The sequence below is a fragment of the Gavialis gangeticus genome, unplaced genomic scaffold (genome assembly GCF_001723915.1).
Source record: "Gavialis gangeticus isolate Ggan-Ray unplaced genomic scaffold, GavGan_comp1, whole genome shotgun sequence".
NCBI lineage: Eukaryota > Metazoa > Chordata > Crocodylia > Gavialidae > Gavialis > Gavialis gangeticus.
Window position 1 is genome coordinate 4,733,072 of NW_017729000.1, and position 12,519 is coordinate 4,745,590.

General features: G+C 45.3%; 1 protein-coding gene across 1 annotated transcript; it reads left to right on the forward strand.

Moving 5' to 3' along the window:
* Nucleotides 1-260: 260 nt before the first annotated feature.
* On the forward strand, nucleotides 261-12,290 carry NMUR2 (neuromedin U receptor 2). Its single transcript, XM_019506105.1, has 4 exons — nucleotides 261-1,166; nucleotides 8,910-8,994; nucleotides 10,515-10,640; nucleotides 11,965-12,290. The coding sequence occupies exons 1-4, from the start codon at nucleotides 447-449 to the stop codon at nucleotides 12,222-12,224; spliced, it is 1,191 nt and encodes a 396-aa protein (XP_019361650.1). The 5' UTR covers nucleotides 261-446; the 3' UTR covers nucleotides 12,225-12,290.
* Nucleotides 12,291-12,519: the final 229 nt, after the last annotated feature.

Genomic DNA, 12,519 nt, shown 5'->3' on the forward strand with positions numbered 1-12,519 from the left:
GGACCAAAGCTGCATTGCTCATTTCCTCAAAATCTGACAAGTCTTGCAGCCAGACACGTATCCAACATTTCAGATTCCCAGCTGGATGCACCCCATGTCGCTGATACAGTAAATGCATCTGCCACGAGAGCTGGTCTGAATAGCCAGGATCTCCTTTCTCACCCTAGACTCTGATGCACTTAGCTAGCCAATGAATATGTGTGAAAGGAGGGGCTTTCCATCTGACTCCTCGCAAGGGAACAGCTTGTACAACAGCTAAACCACAACTGAAGCCAGACGTACATACACCCTGTATCTCTCAGCATCTGCGTGCTTTCAGGTCTGACCGGACATCCCTCTTTCTCCCCCTCTCTCTCCTTCTAAACGTGAGAAAAGTGGCACGGGGAAGACTTGAAGCAGCCTGGAAAAAGACTGGATCTGCATTATTCATCCCAACAGAACCAGCCATGGACTGGATCACCAACATCTCATGGCTTGATCACTTCGCTGGGAAGGAGGAACCGCTCAGATGGCATCTAAACAGCACAGAGGACTATCTCACCTTTGTATGTGGCCCCAAACGGAGTCACCTCTTCGTGCCCATGAGTTTAATATATGCCTTGATTTTTGTGGTCGGGGTGGTGGGAAACCTGTTAGTGTGCCTGGTGATCATAAAGCACAGGAACATGAAAACCCCCACCAACTACTACCTCTTCAGCCTCGCCATTTCGGACCTGCTGGTGCTGGTTTTTGGGATGCCGCTGGAGGTGTACGAGATGTGGAGCAATTACCCCTTCCTCTTCGGGCCCGTCGGCTGCTACTTCAAGACGGCGCTCTTCGAGACGGTCTGCTTTGCCTCCATCCTGAGCGTCACCACGGTCAGCATGGAGAGATATGTCGCCATCCTCCATCCTTTCCGGGCCAAGCTGGAGAGCACCAGGAAGCGTGCGCTGAGGATGATCATTGTCCTCTGGGTCCTCTCCGTCCTCTTCTCTCTCCCCAACACCAGCACTCACGGCATCTTGCTCCAGCACTTCCCCAACGGTACGCTGGTCCCCGGCTCTGCCACCTGCACCGTGGTCATGCCTATGTGGATCTACAACTGTATCATCCAGGTCACTTCCCTCCTCTTCTATGTGCTGCCTGTGGGTATCATTAGTGTCCTCTACTATCTGATGGGGCTGAAAGTAAGTCCTAATTGAATGATGCCTTTCTTGCTTTTCCCTGTAACTTTCTTGCTAGCTCAGCTGCTTTAAAAAAGGTGATTTAACCCTTTTGACGCAACACCTGCTGTCCTTCCATCCACCCATTAAAGGGAACCCATTGAAAACTACCTCCCTTGGAAACAAAGTACCAGATTCACCCCCTGGTACACCTCCAGCTGGGGGTAAATATGGCCTAATCTATGTATATCATTTTGGTTCTTACTTCTGCATCCCTGTTGAGGTGCTAAATTTATCTTTTGTATGGTTTTCGGACGATCCAGGTTCTTGGCTCAAAAGGGGGTGTAAAAAAAGAGTAAAAAAAGTAGGGGGATTGCAATGCTTGCCTTTTTCCATCTTGTGACTAGCATTTTCATTGCATTCTCCTCCACCTGCTTTCTTGGGCAGGCAAGTGATATGGACACTACTTGATCATACACTTTTGTTAAAACGCACTTCTAAAATAAGCTGGTTTACTGCTGCAAGCACAAAATAATGAATGAGTCTTTTAAAAGTAGTGAGACGTGCTATATAGCCATTTGCCATCCATGCAGCCTTTAGAAACCAGGACTGCTGGCAATGGGAACTGAAATAGAGATATAGGAGAAAAACAGCTTAGGTTATACTGTATGTAACCAGCTTTTTTACAGCACTGTTGTGAAATACTCTGCTAAAATATTGTGGGGCTGGATTGGTTTGGGGGGGGGGTGGTTTTCTGGGTATGGTTTTTAAAACATTGGTACTAAGTTACACTGCTCAGAATGCAACTTTGCTGAAGCAAGGTTTGCTCCCTTGCAAAGAAAGGGCAGGGAGCTCCAGGGATATATGGTACAATCAGCCGGCACATCTGTATTGCCTCGTTAATGTGTTATCTGCTATTTAGTGCCACTTCACACTGGAGAAGAGGGTGCCTAGGAGTACTTATGATTGTAGGTGAATAACTGAAAAACTACAGCAAACAAGAGACCTTTCTGAATGGGTCAGGCTCCCATAAGCAGCAATTTATGGACTTAGGTATAGATTCAAACAGCAAATTATGCACGGCTTAACCTAAAGGGAATTAAGGAAAGCAGCATTTTATCTTCACTGTTAAATTATGAACTGAAAAAATCTAGAGCTGGGTATGAAAAGCCTTTGCTTCAGGCAGGCAGTGGTAGCTGGCAACCGTTGCCCAGGTTTTCCGAGTTCTCCCTGCAGAAGAGGTGCTACATCGGTGCCAAGTCACAGCTCCCACTCTCAGATTTCTGAATGAGACCCGACATCGATCCTGCCCAGTCTCATCATCGTAAAGGCTTAGATGTCCTTTCATTTATGCCTGCTTACTTTGCTTTATTCTCATAATGCACTCCCAGCTGCAATGCCTTTGGCTTCAGCACAAGTAAAGGGGTAAGATTGTTTAATTTTTAAATGGAAGTGATGAACAAACAGCAGTTAGCTCATTTTCAGTCGCAGGCAATTTATATCAAAGCAGTGATGAGCGTGAAATCTGTTATGTGACAGCAGTCCCGGGCTCGTCTGGGCATCTCACGCTGTTTAAACCTGAATTGCAAAACTTCAGCCTTGACCCTGCAATTGAAATCTGGAGCCAGGGATGTTTTCTTTCCATCCTAATAGTCCAAGCCTGGGCTCTGAGGAAAGAGGGATTGGTAACTGCACTTCCTGGTCTCAGCCCCGACAAAGCCTAAATGCTCAGCAGCACCTTCTGGCATTGCACCGCAGGGAGAAACAATTAGGAGCCGTTCAATTTCTGACAGGGCAGCAAGTTTGCACTTAAAACTGCAGAGTCCAACTTGTGTTTGGAGTAAATGGGATTTGTCTCCTGGATCGTGCAATTCCAGTTCAGCAGACTAGACTGACATCAAGAATGCCCCTAAACTACCTGGGTTTGCATTTTCAGTCTTGCTAAGGCCTGTGCTACAGAGAACTCAAGCCATTATTGTGGAGGAGAGGGGATGAATCAGGTAGGGGCTGTTGTGGCCAGGTGTTACTCACCTCCTTATGGATGCCCACAAACTAACAATTCACAAAAAAGATCCTGTAATGGCTGCACAAGGATGTCTGTGTGCCTTCATGCCTGTAAGGCTCAGAGATACAGGAACAGCCTTTGAAGCATCTACATGGCCACCATCACTAGATCATCCAGGTGGGTGACTGGCAGCAAAGAGATTTCCCATCCCAGGGTTTGGGGATTGAATAAAAGAATCCCCATCTAGGATCAGGAAGGAAAGCCTTTGGATCAGTGAGCTTATACTGAAAAATACCAACATGAGTTTTATGACCCTCACTTTACTGATGAGGAGCTGAAATCCAATGCGATGCATGTGACTTCAAGATGTGGAGGTGGAAGCCCTCTGTTTTTTGTTGGCCAAGACAGTGCAGGTGCCTGAGGGTTTTTTGGAAGAAGCAAAGAAGGGTGTGAGTTTGACATCCCACAGCCATTCAGTGACTGGCCTCTCTGGTAAAAGGAATAGTAATTTGGACGTGTTGTATTGTGGACTGATTCCTGGGGAACACCACACGTTTCACGTGACATCAGGTGACAATAATTTTCAGCTACGGTGAACTGTGTTGGATTTAAATTGAACAAACAATAGAGATGGCTTTGTATGTCTTTACCAGCCCCGAAGAACCGTCCAGAGTTGAGGACATCCCACCTTTCTTAACATGTTCCTGGAACAATAAAGGGATGGAGGATGACTTGGAGAAACTCTCCTTAAAGGGAGAATGTTTCTATTTTGCATTCAGTCCTCAACCTGCCGGCTGATGCTGCCAGTTCCCCTTGTGAGGACTGTGATAGACGTCTACCCAGTAGATATTAGCACACACCAATTCTCCTCCCATAGACATGTATAGATAAGACCTGGAAGATGGCAGAGCGCACCCTCAGCAAGTCTGCAGATGACACCGAGCTGAGGGGAGCAGTAGATATGCTGAAAGGTAGGACTAGGATTCAGAGGGACCTAGACAAATCAGAGGATTGAGCCAAATGAAATATCCTGAGGTTCAACAAGGACAAGTACAAAGTCCTGCACTTAGGACAGGACCATCCCATGCACTGGGACAGGCTGGGCAGCAGCTCTGCAAAAAAGGACCTGGGGGTGACAGGGGACAATAAGATGGATAGGAGCCAGCAGTGTGCCCTCGTTGGCAAGAAGGCGACTGGCATCCTGGGCTGCCTTGGTAGGAGCGGTGCCAGTAGGTCAAGGGCAGTGATTCTTCCCCTCTATTCAGCACTGGGGAGGCCACATCTGGAGTCCTGTGTCCAGTTGTGGGCCCCCACTGCAGAAAGGATGTGGACAAGTTGGAAAATCCAATGGAGGGCAATGAAAATGGTTGGGGAACATGACTGGTGAGGAGAGGCTGAGGGAACTGGGTTTATTTAGTCTGCAGAAGAGAAGACCAAGGGGGATTGAATAGCAGCCTTCACCTCCCTGCAGGGGGGCTGCAAAGAGGATGGAGCTGGGCTGGTCTCAGTGGTGGTAGATGGCAGGACAAGGAGCAATGGGCTCAAGCTGCAGCAAGGGAAGCTGAGGTTAGATTCTAGGGAGAATTTTCTCACTAGGAGGGTAGTAAAACACTGGAAAGAGTGTGGTGCAGTCTCCATCCTTGGAGGTTTTGAAGACCAGGCTAGACAAAGCCTTGGGTGGGATGATGTAGTTGGGGCTGGTCCTGCTTGGAGCAGGGGGTTGGACTAGATGCCACCTCCTGAGGTCCCTTCCAACCTGAATTTTCTGTGCTTCTATGCCATTAATGGACTTCTTATAAATACAGAAACAGGAAAGACTTGCATTCTTCCTCAGATGGTGCTTGATGCTAATGTGAGCTATGCGAAGTCAAACATGGTACCATTGCTTTTGTTAGATGCTTTCTTTGGGTTAGCATGGGTATACATGGGAGCAGGATCTCAGGCTATAACATTTGGTCCCTATTAGAAAATGCTACAATACCTAAAGATTCCTGTTCTGTGCTCCACACACATTTTATTCTCTTGAAGCACATCATTTAAAATCATTTGCAGAGAGTCCTGCATCATGTCGCGTGTGGTCTGTTGCATGTACAATGGTTGACCGCTGAAGAATTAGATTCTGCAGAGAAAGCTGTGACTGAGAGATAAGAGAGATGCCTGGATTTAAAAGCAAACTTGCAAAATAAAATACATGGTCATGCATGAAGATACCCTCTTCATGCTTGTTCCTACTGATATGCAGGATTATTATAGTGGAGGTAATGGAATCTGTTAAGTTTTAATGTCCTTTCTGCCATTTAGGCCGGGTTTTTTCCACTTTGCAGTTCACTCACCACATGTAATTAGAAACTTGCTGGCAGACTTTGCTTATATTCATAATCAGTGTCAATGTGTGTGTTTGGTTTCTTTTAAACTCAGAAACCTTTTCAAAAGGATCTTAACTTTGAACCTGTTTTGTCAGATAAGTAGCAGAGCTAGGAGTGGGCATCCAGAAAGCCAGCCCTGAATGCGAACACAGAGGAGGCACGAGAAAGGTGGCACTATCCAGGGTGCAACACCTCTGTGCCAGATAGTTCTGACCACCATACAGCAAAATCAAATATTATCTCCTCAAAAACTACATTGGGCACATATGTGTTTGGTCGCATCAGTCTTTTCCCAGGAGGAACAGTGTATCGCTGTTAGCAGTAAAGGGTCTGAGCGAAAGCTCTGGATCTGGACCTGACCAATTTTGGATAACGCTTGGATTGCAAATGCAGACTACGTTATGTATCTCACAAATCACCGCTGTCAAGGACAGCTGAACTGGCAGGTTTTCCATGCCTGGTCACCAGGCCTATACTTCTTGTCTGAATGATTTAATTTATACTGAGGAAAAAATCAACAGATGAAGACAGAAAACAAGTAAAGACTCCCTGGGAGAACCTCACAGGGGTGCCCAAAATATCACACCCCTCTTTGGGCTAACAAGATCAGGGGATGCTAACAGCGTAAAGGTGCAGAATAGAGGATGTGTCTACCTGTGTAATTTACTGCGCAGTAAGCGGCTTTTACACTGGCAGCTCTATGTGCAGGCATTACAGTGCAGTAACGCTGTGTGTGGACTGATTTAGGACTAAAGTCCATCCCAAACCAGTTCACACAAACAGGGCTCTGACACAGTACGGCCTTGCTGCCACATGTGCCTAACTGCACAGTAACTACTTAGGAGTAAATTTGCTACCTGTATCATGCAGGTAGCAAATTTACGTCCAAGTCGATGTAAATTGCTATCGTTACTGCACAGTACAGGTGCGTGCGTGTACAGGCATGGCAATTTTTGGTTACCGCACAGTAACAGTGCACTTGTAGATGCGCCCAGAGAAGACAAACTTATATCAGGTGCATTGTAATAAAGGTCAAGCAAATCAAAACCCCAGATCCAAATGTTCGTGACATTTGGGAGGAACCAACCGTGGAATTTTTCACTGGGACTCTATGTTTGAGCTCTGTGCTCAAAGTTATCCGCCTTCCAACAAACTTCCCCTTTGTTATTCCTCCTGGTCACACTGCGGCGCAGCGTCATTGGAGCTTTTGAAAACGAAGCATGACGGCGCTATCGAACCCACAGGAGGAAAGCGAAGGAAAAAAGTTACATGTTGGTTTATGATAGTGGCATAGTAGTACATTCTCTGTGGCTTTGGAGAGTACTTCGAATGAATGACTGTTGAGACCGAAAAACCACCGAAGGGAAGCTAAAGCTTTTAATCAATCTGTGTCAACATTTATCACTGCATGTTACGAATCAACCAAGCTTAGTCCTTAAACAACATTGATTTCAGGCGAGCGTGTCAAAAGACCATCATGAAAAACATGCAAATGCCAAATTGCCTTATAATCGAACAGAATTTCATTTAAGTGTATTCCCACTTTGTGAGAGCGCTAGCCTCAAAATGAATCAATGGTGAGATTTTTTTTTCTAATGAGCACAATTAAAACATTTTTGAAAAGTTATAATATTCCATTTATCACAGACAACTTGAAGGTAACAAGAGGTAGAAGACAAAAGATCACATTCATGTTCTTGCATTTATTTACTGGTCTTTCTTCTTTTTGGATGGGGGGTAGGAAAGAGAGGGATGGGGGAAAATTAAAATTTTATTGCTATTCTGGAGGTGCTGGGGGGAAAAAAAATCTTCACTAGAAAAAAAATTGTCTGACTAATCAACAACGAAAATCTCAATAGCCCAACCCAGATAAAATGAACGTGGTGGATAATTCTAGTGAAAAACAAATGCAAAAGTATTGTCCTCTCAGATTGACCAGTGGGAGTTTCATCATCAAAGCATCAGCTCTCAATAAAAGCACACTGCAAAGCATTCCCATGAGTGTTAGCTTCTTCAAAATTCATTAGGATTAATTTTAATTTCAGTCATTTTGTTCCGCACTAACGCGAGACGAGGGTAACTGCTCAGAAGCTGAATAGTGGCACAGGCTCGGCTTTGCTCATCTCCCTGGTTTTGTTCTTCCTTTGCTTCTGTTGTAAAAAGCCAAGGGGAAGCTGGCTGGGAAAACGTTTTCTTTCTTGTTGTAGCTAAGTTGCATGCATTTAATCTCTGTGCAGGTTGCACCACTGGTTTCTGCTAGATGGAGTATAGGGATTGTATTCATCACCGTCATCTGATGCAAATTACCCGACCCCCAAGCCCGCTGAAAATCCACAGAAAGCTTTCCATTGCTTCAAATGGGCTTTCAACATGGTCCTAACAAGTCTTTTTAATTTTTTTTTTTTTTGGATCCTGGGGGTATTGGCTGATTACACAGGTCTCTTTTAGAAACAGCCTCCCCTCCCCCTTCCTGGATATTTTGAAAGACAAAACCACACTAAAATTCACTAGGCTTAATAGTCCAAATCCTGTTGTATATGAGCTAGTGAGCGGTACTGCTTTACACAAACGTATTGGGGGCATGCATAATGTAATGCCAGAAATATCTGCTGTCTCTTCTGAACCCGAATCTTCATTAAACTGTTTTTTCCCCACATTAGGATTGAATGAGACTGGGAATCTCCAACCCCCACAACCAGTACATTTTCACAAAACCTTTTCTGGAGATGGCAAAAGACAAAACCCTTTTAGTGCACCAGCCCCATCCTTATTCTGTATTACTGGATCCAACCTGTCTCTGAGTTGAGGTTGATATTAGCCAAACCCAAACCAAACTGGCAATGTTTTGCAATGGTTGAAAATAAAAAAGGACCTTTCTGGCCTCTCTCAGTGCAGCTTCTGAAGTTGTTGCTCAAACACTATCTACCAGAACTACGTTCAGTTACAGCAAAGTGTCTTCTTCGTACAGCTGTAGGGTTGTCGGAGGCAGCCGTGTTGGTCTAAGGACATGGGCAGACAAGTTTCTTTGGGTAGATGTGATCTCTTTTATTAGACCAACTCAATAGTTGGGGAGATTGTTCTTTGCAAACTTTCGGGCTCAAACACCCTTCTTCAGCTTCTTCCTTTGTACAGCATCTTTTTCATGCTATACACATCTGAGGTTACTAAGACCTTTCAGAAGAAGGGGGAGTTCAGGTAATATAAAAAAGCGAGTAGGCAGCAATGTAGTGCAGTAGGAAACCGTTCCCAGACTAGCTTGCTTTCAAATCGGCAGCATGCTGAATTCCATCCGCGGCCCATTACCAGACAGGCCATGAGAGTCATTTCTATGCACCCCATAATGCTACAGGAGAAAACACCTTGTTTCTAAGTTTTCCTTCATTTTCCCCTTGCCAGTTGAGAGGAGACATATCTTTGGAAGCAGAGGAAATGACTGTGAACATTCAGAGACCCTCCAGAAAATCAGTCACTAAGATGTTATGTAAGTACTTCATTTTAGTTTTATGCATGTGTATCGTATACGTTTCATTTAAACATGGGGCAGGAAGCATAGGGAAAGGAAGCAGCATGTCTGGGGGCTCACAGAAGGTGGGGTTAAAACTCAGCAGGATATATGGTTGGGTTCTCAGGCCTGCCTTAGGCGAGAGATTTTCCCCACCAAAACTAAGATGCATCAGCCGATCTGTGTGTCAGGAAATGTGGGGCAGCTGCCTGTCTCATCTGCGTCTCTAAGCTGTGTTATCAACCTGGCACGTCTGATCCTTTCTGTTGTGGATGAGTGCTGAAATTCATCCTTGCCCACGTTCCAGCAATAGCAATGTTCCCAAGACACAGGATGGATGGTTAGTTGGTTGGATGGATGGTTGCTTGGTTGGTTAGATGGATGGATGGATGGATGGATGGATGCTGCTCTCTCTGTAGACTTCCAAATACAGGCTAGGGAGCAGGTGTTACACAGACATTTCCATCATAAACTGCACTCTTTTCCCAGATAAACTCTGCCAATCCTTCACCCTTCATTCCCCTTCCCCTACCTTTAAGGTCAGGATCCTTAATGACCCCTGGAAGTGGTAGAGACCCAGACGGAAATGTCCCATATACCTCTGACCACTAGCATTTCTCCCTCAAGTTGAAGCTGTCTTCAGAACACTTATCATTATCCCTGGCAGGCCAGCATTTGCAAATTATTTAGGTAAGAAACCTAAAACACCCATGGCCCTTGCTGAAGGCTTTCAAAGCATTTTAAATCTCCATCAAATTCTGTAATCTAATAGAAGTCTGCCTTTCTGGTCTGCCGGTGTACAGCACCAAATATTAAGATGGTTGCATCTTCTGTGCAGTGTTCATGCCATCACTACAGACTGAGTGAGGACCATGCTGGGACTGGTCTGGCATAATCACGGTCAGCTGGGAGATCCATCCAGTCTGAAAAGAGCAGGACATTGCCTCAAGCTTGATTTTTGTACCCAGCAGGGTCCTGGTAATGCCGACTGGAAATTAATCCTAAGCCCCCAGCTTTGTTTTTTTTCTGCGTGAAAGATGCAGAGATAAAGAGATCACCAGCTGATATCGTATCAAGTCCAAAGCTGCACTGATAAGCGTGCCTTATCCATGGTTGGTTCATTTGGTTCGAAGTGCCATCCCAGCTAAAAACGGCCTCTTCGTTGTCAGCTCCATTGAAACCTTGAGCACAAAAATAAAGAAAAAAAAAAAGGAGGGAGGCGGGGAAGGGGGAAAAAAAAAAAAAATCAATGTTTATTTATCAAATTAAGATGGGGAATCAGCAGAGAGATTTTCTTGTAGTTCGAAATATTTTTTCTGCAGAAAGCGCTGATGACAGCAGGGAGAGGGAAGAAAGGTTGTGAAAGAGGTTTCCAAATAAGTGACTTGGCAATGACTGATAGATGTTGCTGGTAGCTTCCTGGGACTTCTTGCCCTGCTTACTGCCCACCGCGCAATCTCTGTAACTCACTCTCTTTCTCCTCCCCTTCTCTGTGGCAGTTGTTCTGGTGATGGTATTTGCCATCTGCTGGGCCCCGTTTCACATTGATCGACTCTTCTTCAGCTTTGTTGTGGACTGGACGGAGCCACTGGCCAATGTCTTCAACCTCATCCATGTGCTGTCAGGTAGCTCTTTCTTTTCAGGCTTGCTCAGTTGTGGACTCATAGCTCTCAGGGTTAACTCGATGTGGAGAGACTGGTTCATATTATTCAGGCAACCAGTGAGAGAATACATAGTCACATACATATTGAGGATCAAATATTATTCCTTGGTTATGTTCTTTACCATTTTTATTTCTTTCTAGGACAAGTCATTCACTCATTTTTTTTTCTAGCTAGGAGGAAAGGTCTCGTTTGCACTGATTCCCTATATAGACACTCTGGGTGTGCAAAGAAAGATATTGTTGTGTGAGGTAGCTTACAACACACAGCACACACAAAGAGTCTCCACATGGGACGCAAATGCACAATAGCTCATGTGCTGTAAATTCACGTCCTAGTTACCGCGTGCTGTCATCCCCATACAGCAAAACCCTCCTTTACCTACATCATTCCAGGGCCCACAAAAAAAGTGATGACCGAATCACCAAACCAGGATATACTGACTTCAGCCTGCAGGAATAGCAGTGAAAGCAATGGGGCTGGGAAATAGGTCAGTAGCATCTGCCCCGATCAGTCAAGGAACAAAATAAGGCAGTGGAGAACTACAGACAAATATACTGCTCCAGAATAGGATAAGATCCGCCTTTGCTTGCAGTTGGGTTTGTCTCCGTATTTCAATGTGGCATGCATTGCACAGCTTCCTTGCGTCTGACAGTCATGGCATGCAGCTGATTTTAATGTCAAGCTGGAGTTCATGAAACTTTCAGGACTTAGTACTATTGCCTGATGGTGTTCTTCAAATAGGCATAGATAATGAAAAAACAGGGCACAGACAACTGTAGTGAGCTGCAGACAGTGCTTAACTCTTGAAAATATTCACAGATCAACACACGTGCTATTCAACCTGCTCTCGCCTATCCAGGGTAGTGAACACCGTGTTCTCCTAGATGATTTCTTCCCCAAGCCGGGAATCTTATCAGACCTACAAGAGAGCCAACTTTGCATCTTTTTCCACAACTGAGGTTCATCACTCGGGATGAATGTTTCCGTCAGCCGCAAAGTTAAAAGATATTGCTTCTTCAAGGGAGAAATGTTTTTCTCAGGCTGCCGTGGGGAAACACTGAACGCGGTAGTTAGGCAAATCATACAAATTCAGCTTCAGCGTTGCTTTTTCATGAGACGTCTTCCTTTTTGTTCTTTCAAACATTTTTTTTTGTAGCTGTGCCTGAATCTTGTATCTCATTATTGCATTAAGAAGAGGAGACTTCCTCATCTGAGAATAGTCAGCCTACTAATTGCATCCTTCTCTCTTTCTCTCCCTGTCTCTATTTTTGCTGGTCTCCCCTAGGTGTTTTCTTCTATCTGAGCTCTGCCGTGAACCCCATCATTTACAACCTCCTTTCTCATCGCTTCAGATTGGCGTTCCTCAGCGTGATCACCCCTCGGTGCAAGCTCTGGGCCACCAAACCGTCTGCCAGCAGGATCCCAGCCCACCAGAGCCTTTGCCCGGTAGGAGACTGCAATCTGATGGATTCGGCAGAGAATGCAAGTCCTCCATCCACGCACAGGACATCCGTCTGCAGCTCTCAGCTTTCTACCAGCCTGTGACTATAAATAGCCTTCTCAGGTGGGACAGAAGGTCATTAAAATTGCTTTTACCTTCATGGGAAAAAAGCACCCAACCCAAACGAGAGGGATTTCAGCGAGAGGTGCTGCATCGTGACGGCTGCTTGATAAGGCTGCCGCTGTGAGGTAAATGGCAATCATTGTCTCTGCTGTAAGGCCAGAGGAGGAAAGGAGTTTGGACTCCCTGACTGTGCAGTAAAAATTAATTTCGCAGGACATGCATTATAGACCCACTCCTCCTTTAATCGCATTAGTCCAGCTCCTGCTAACTGCATTA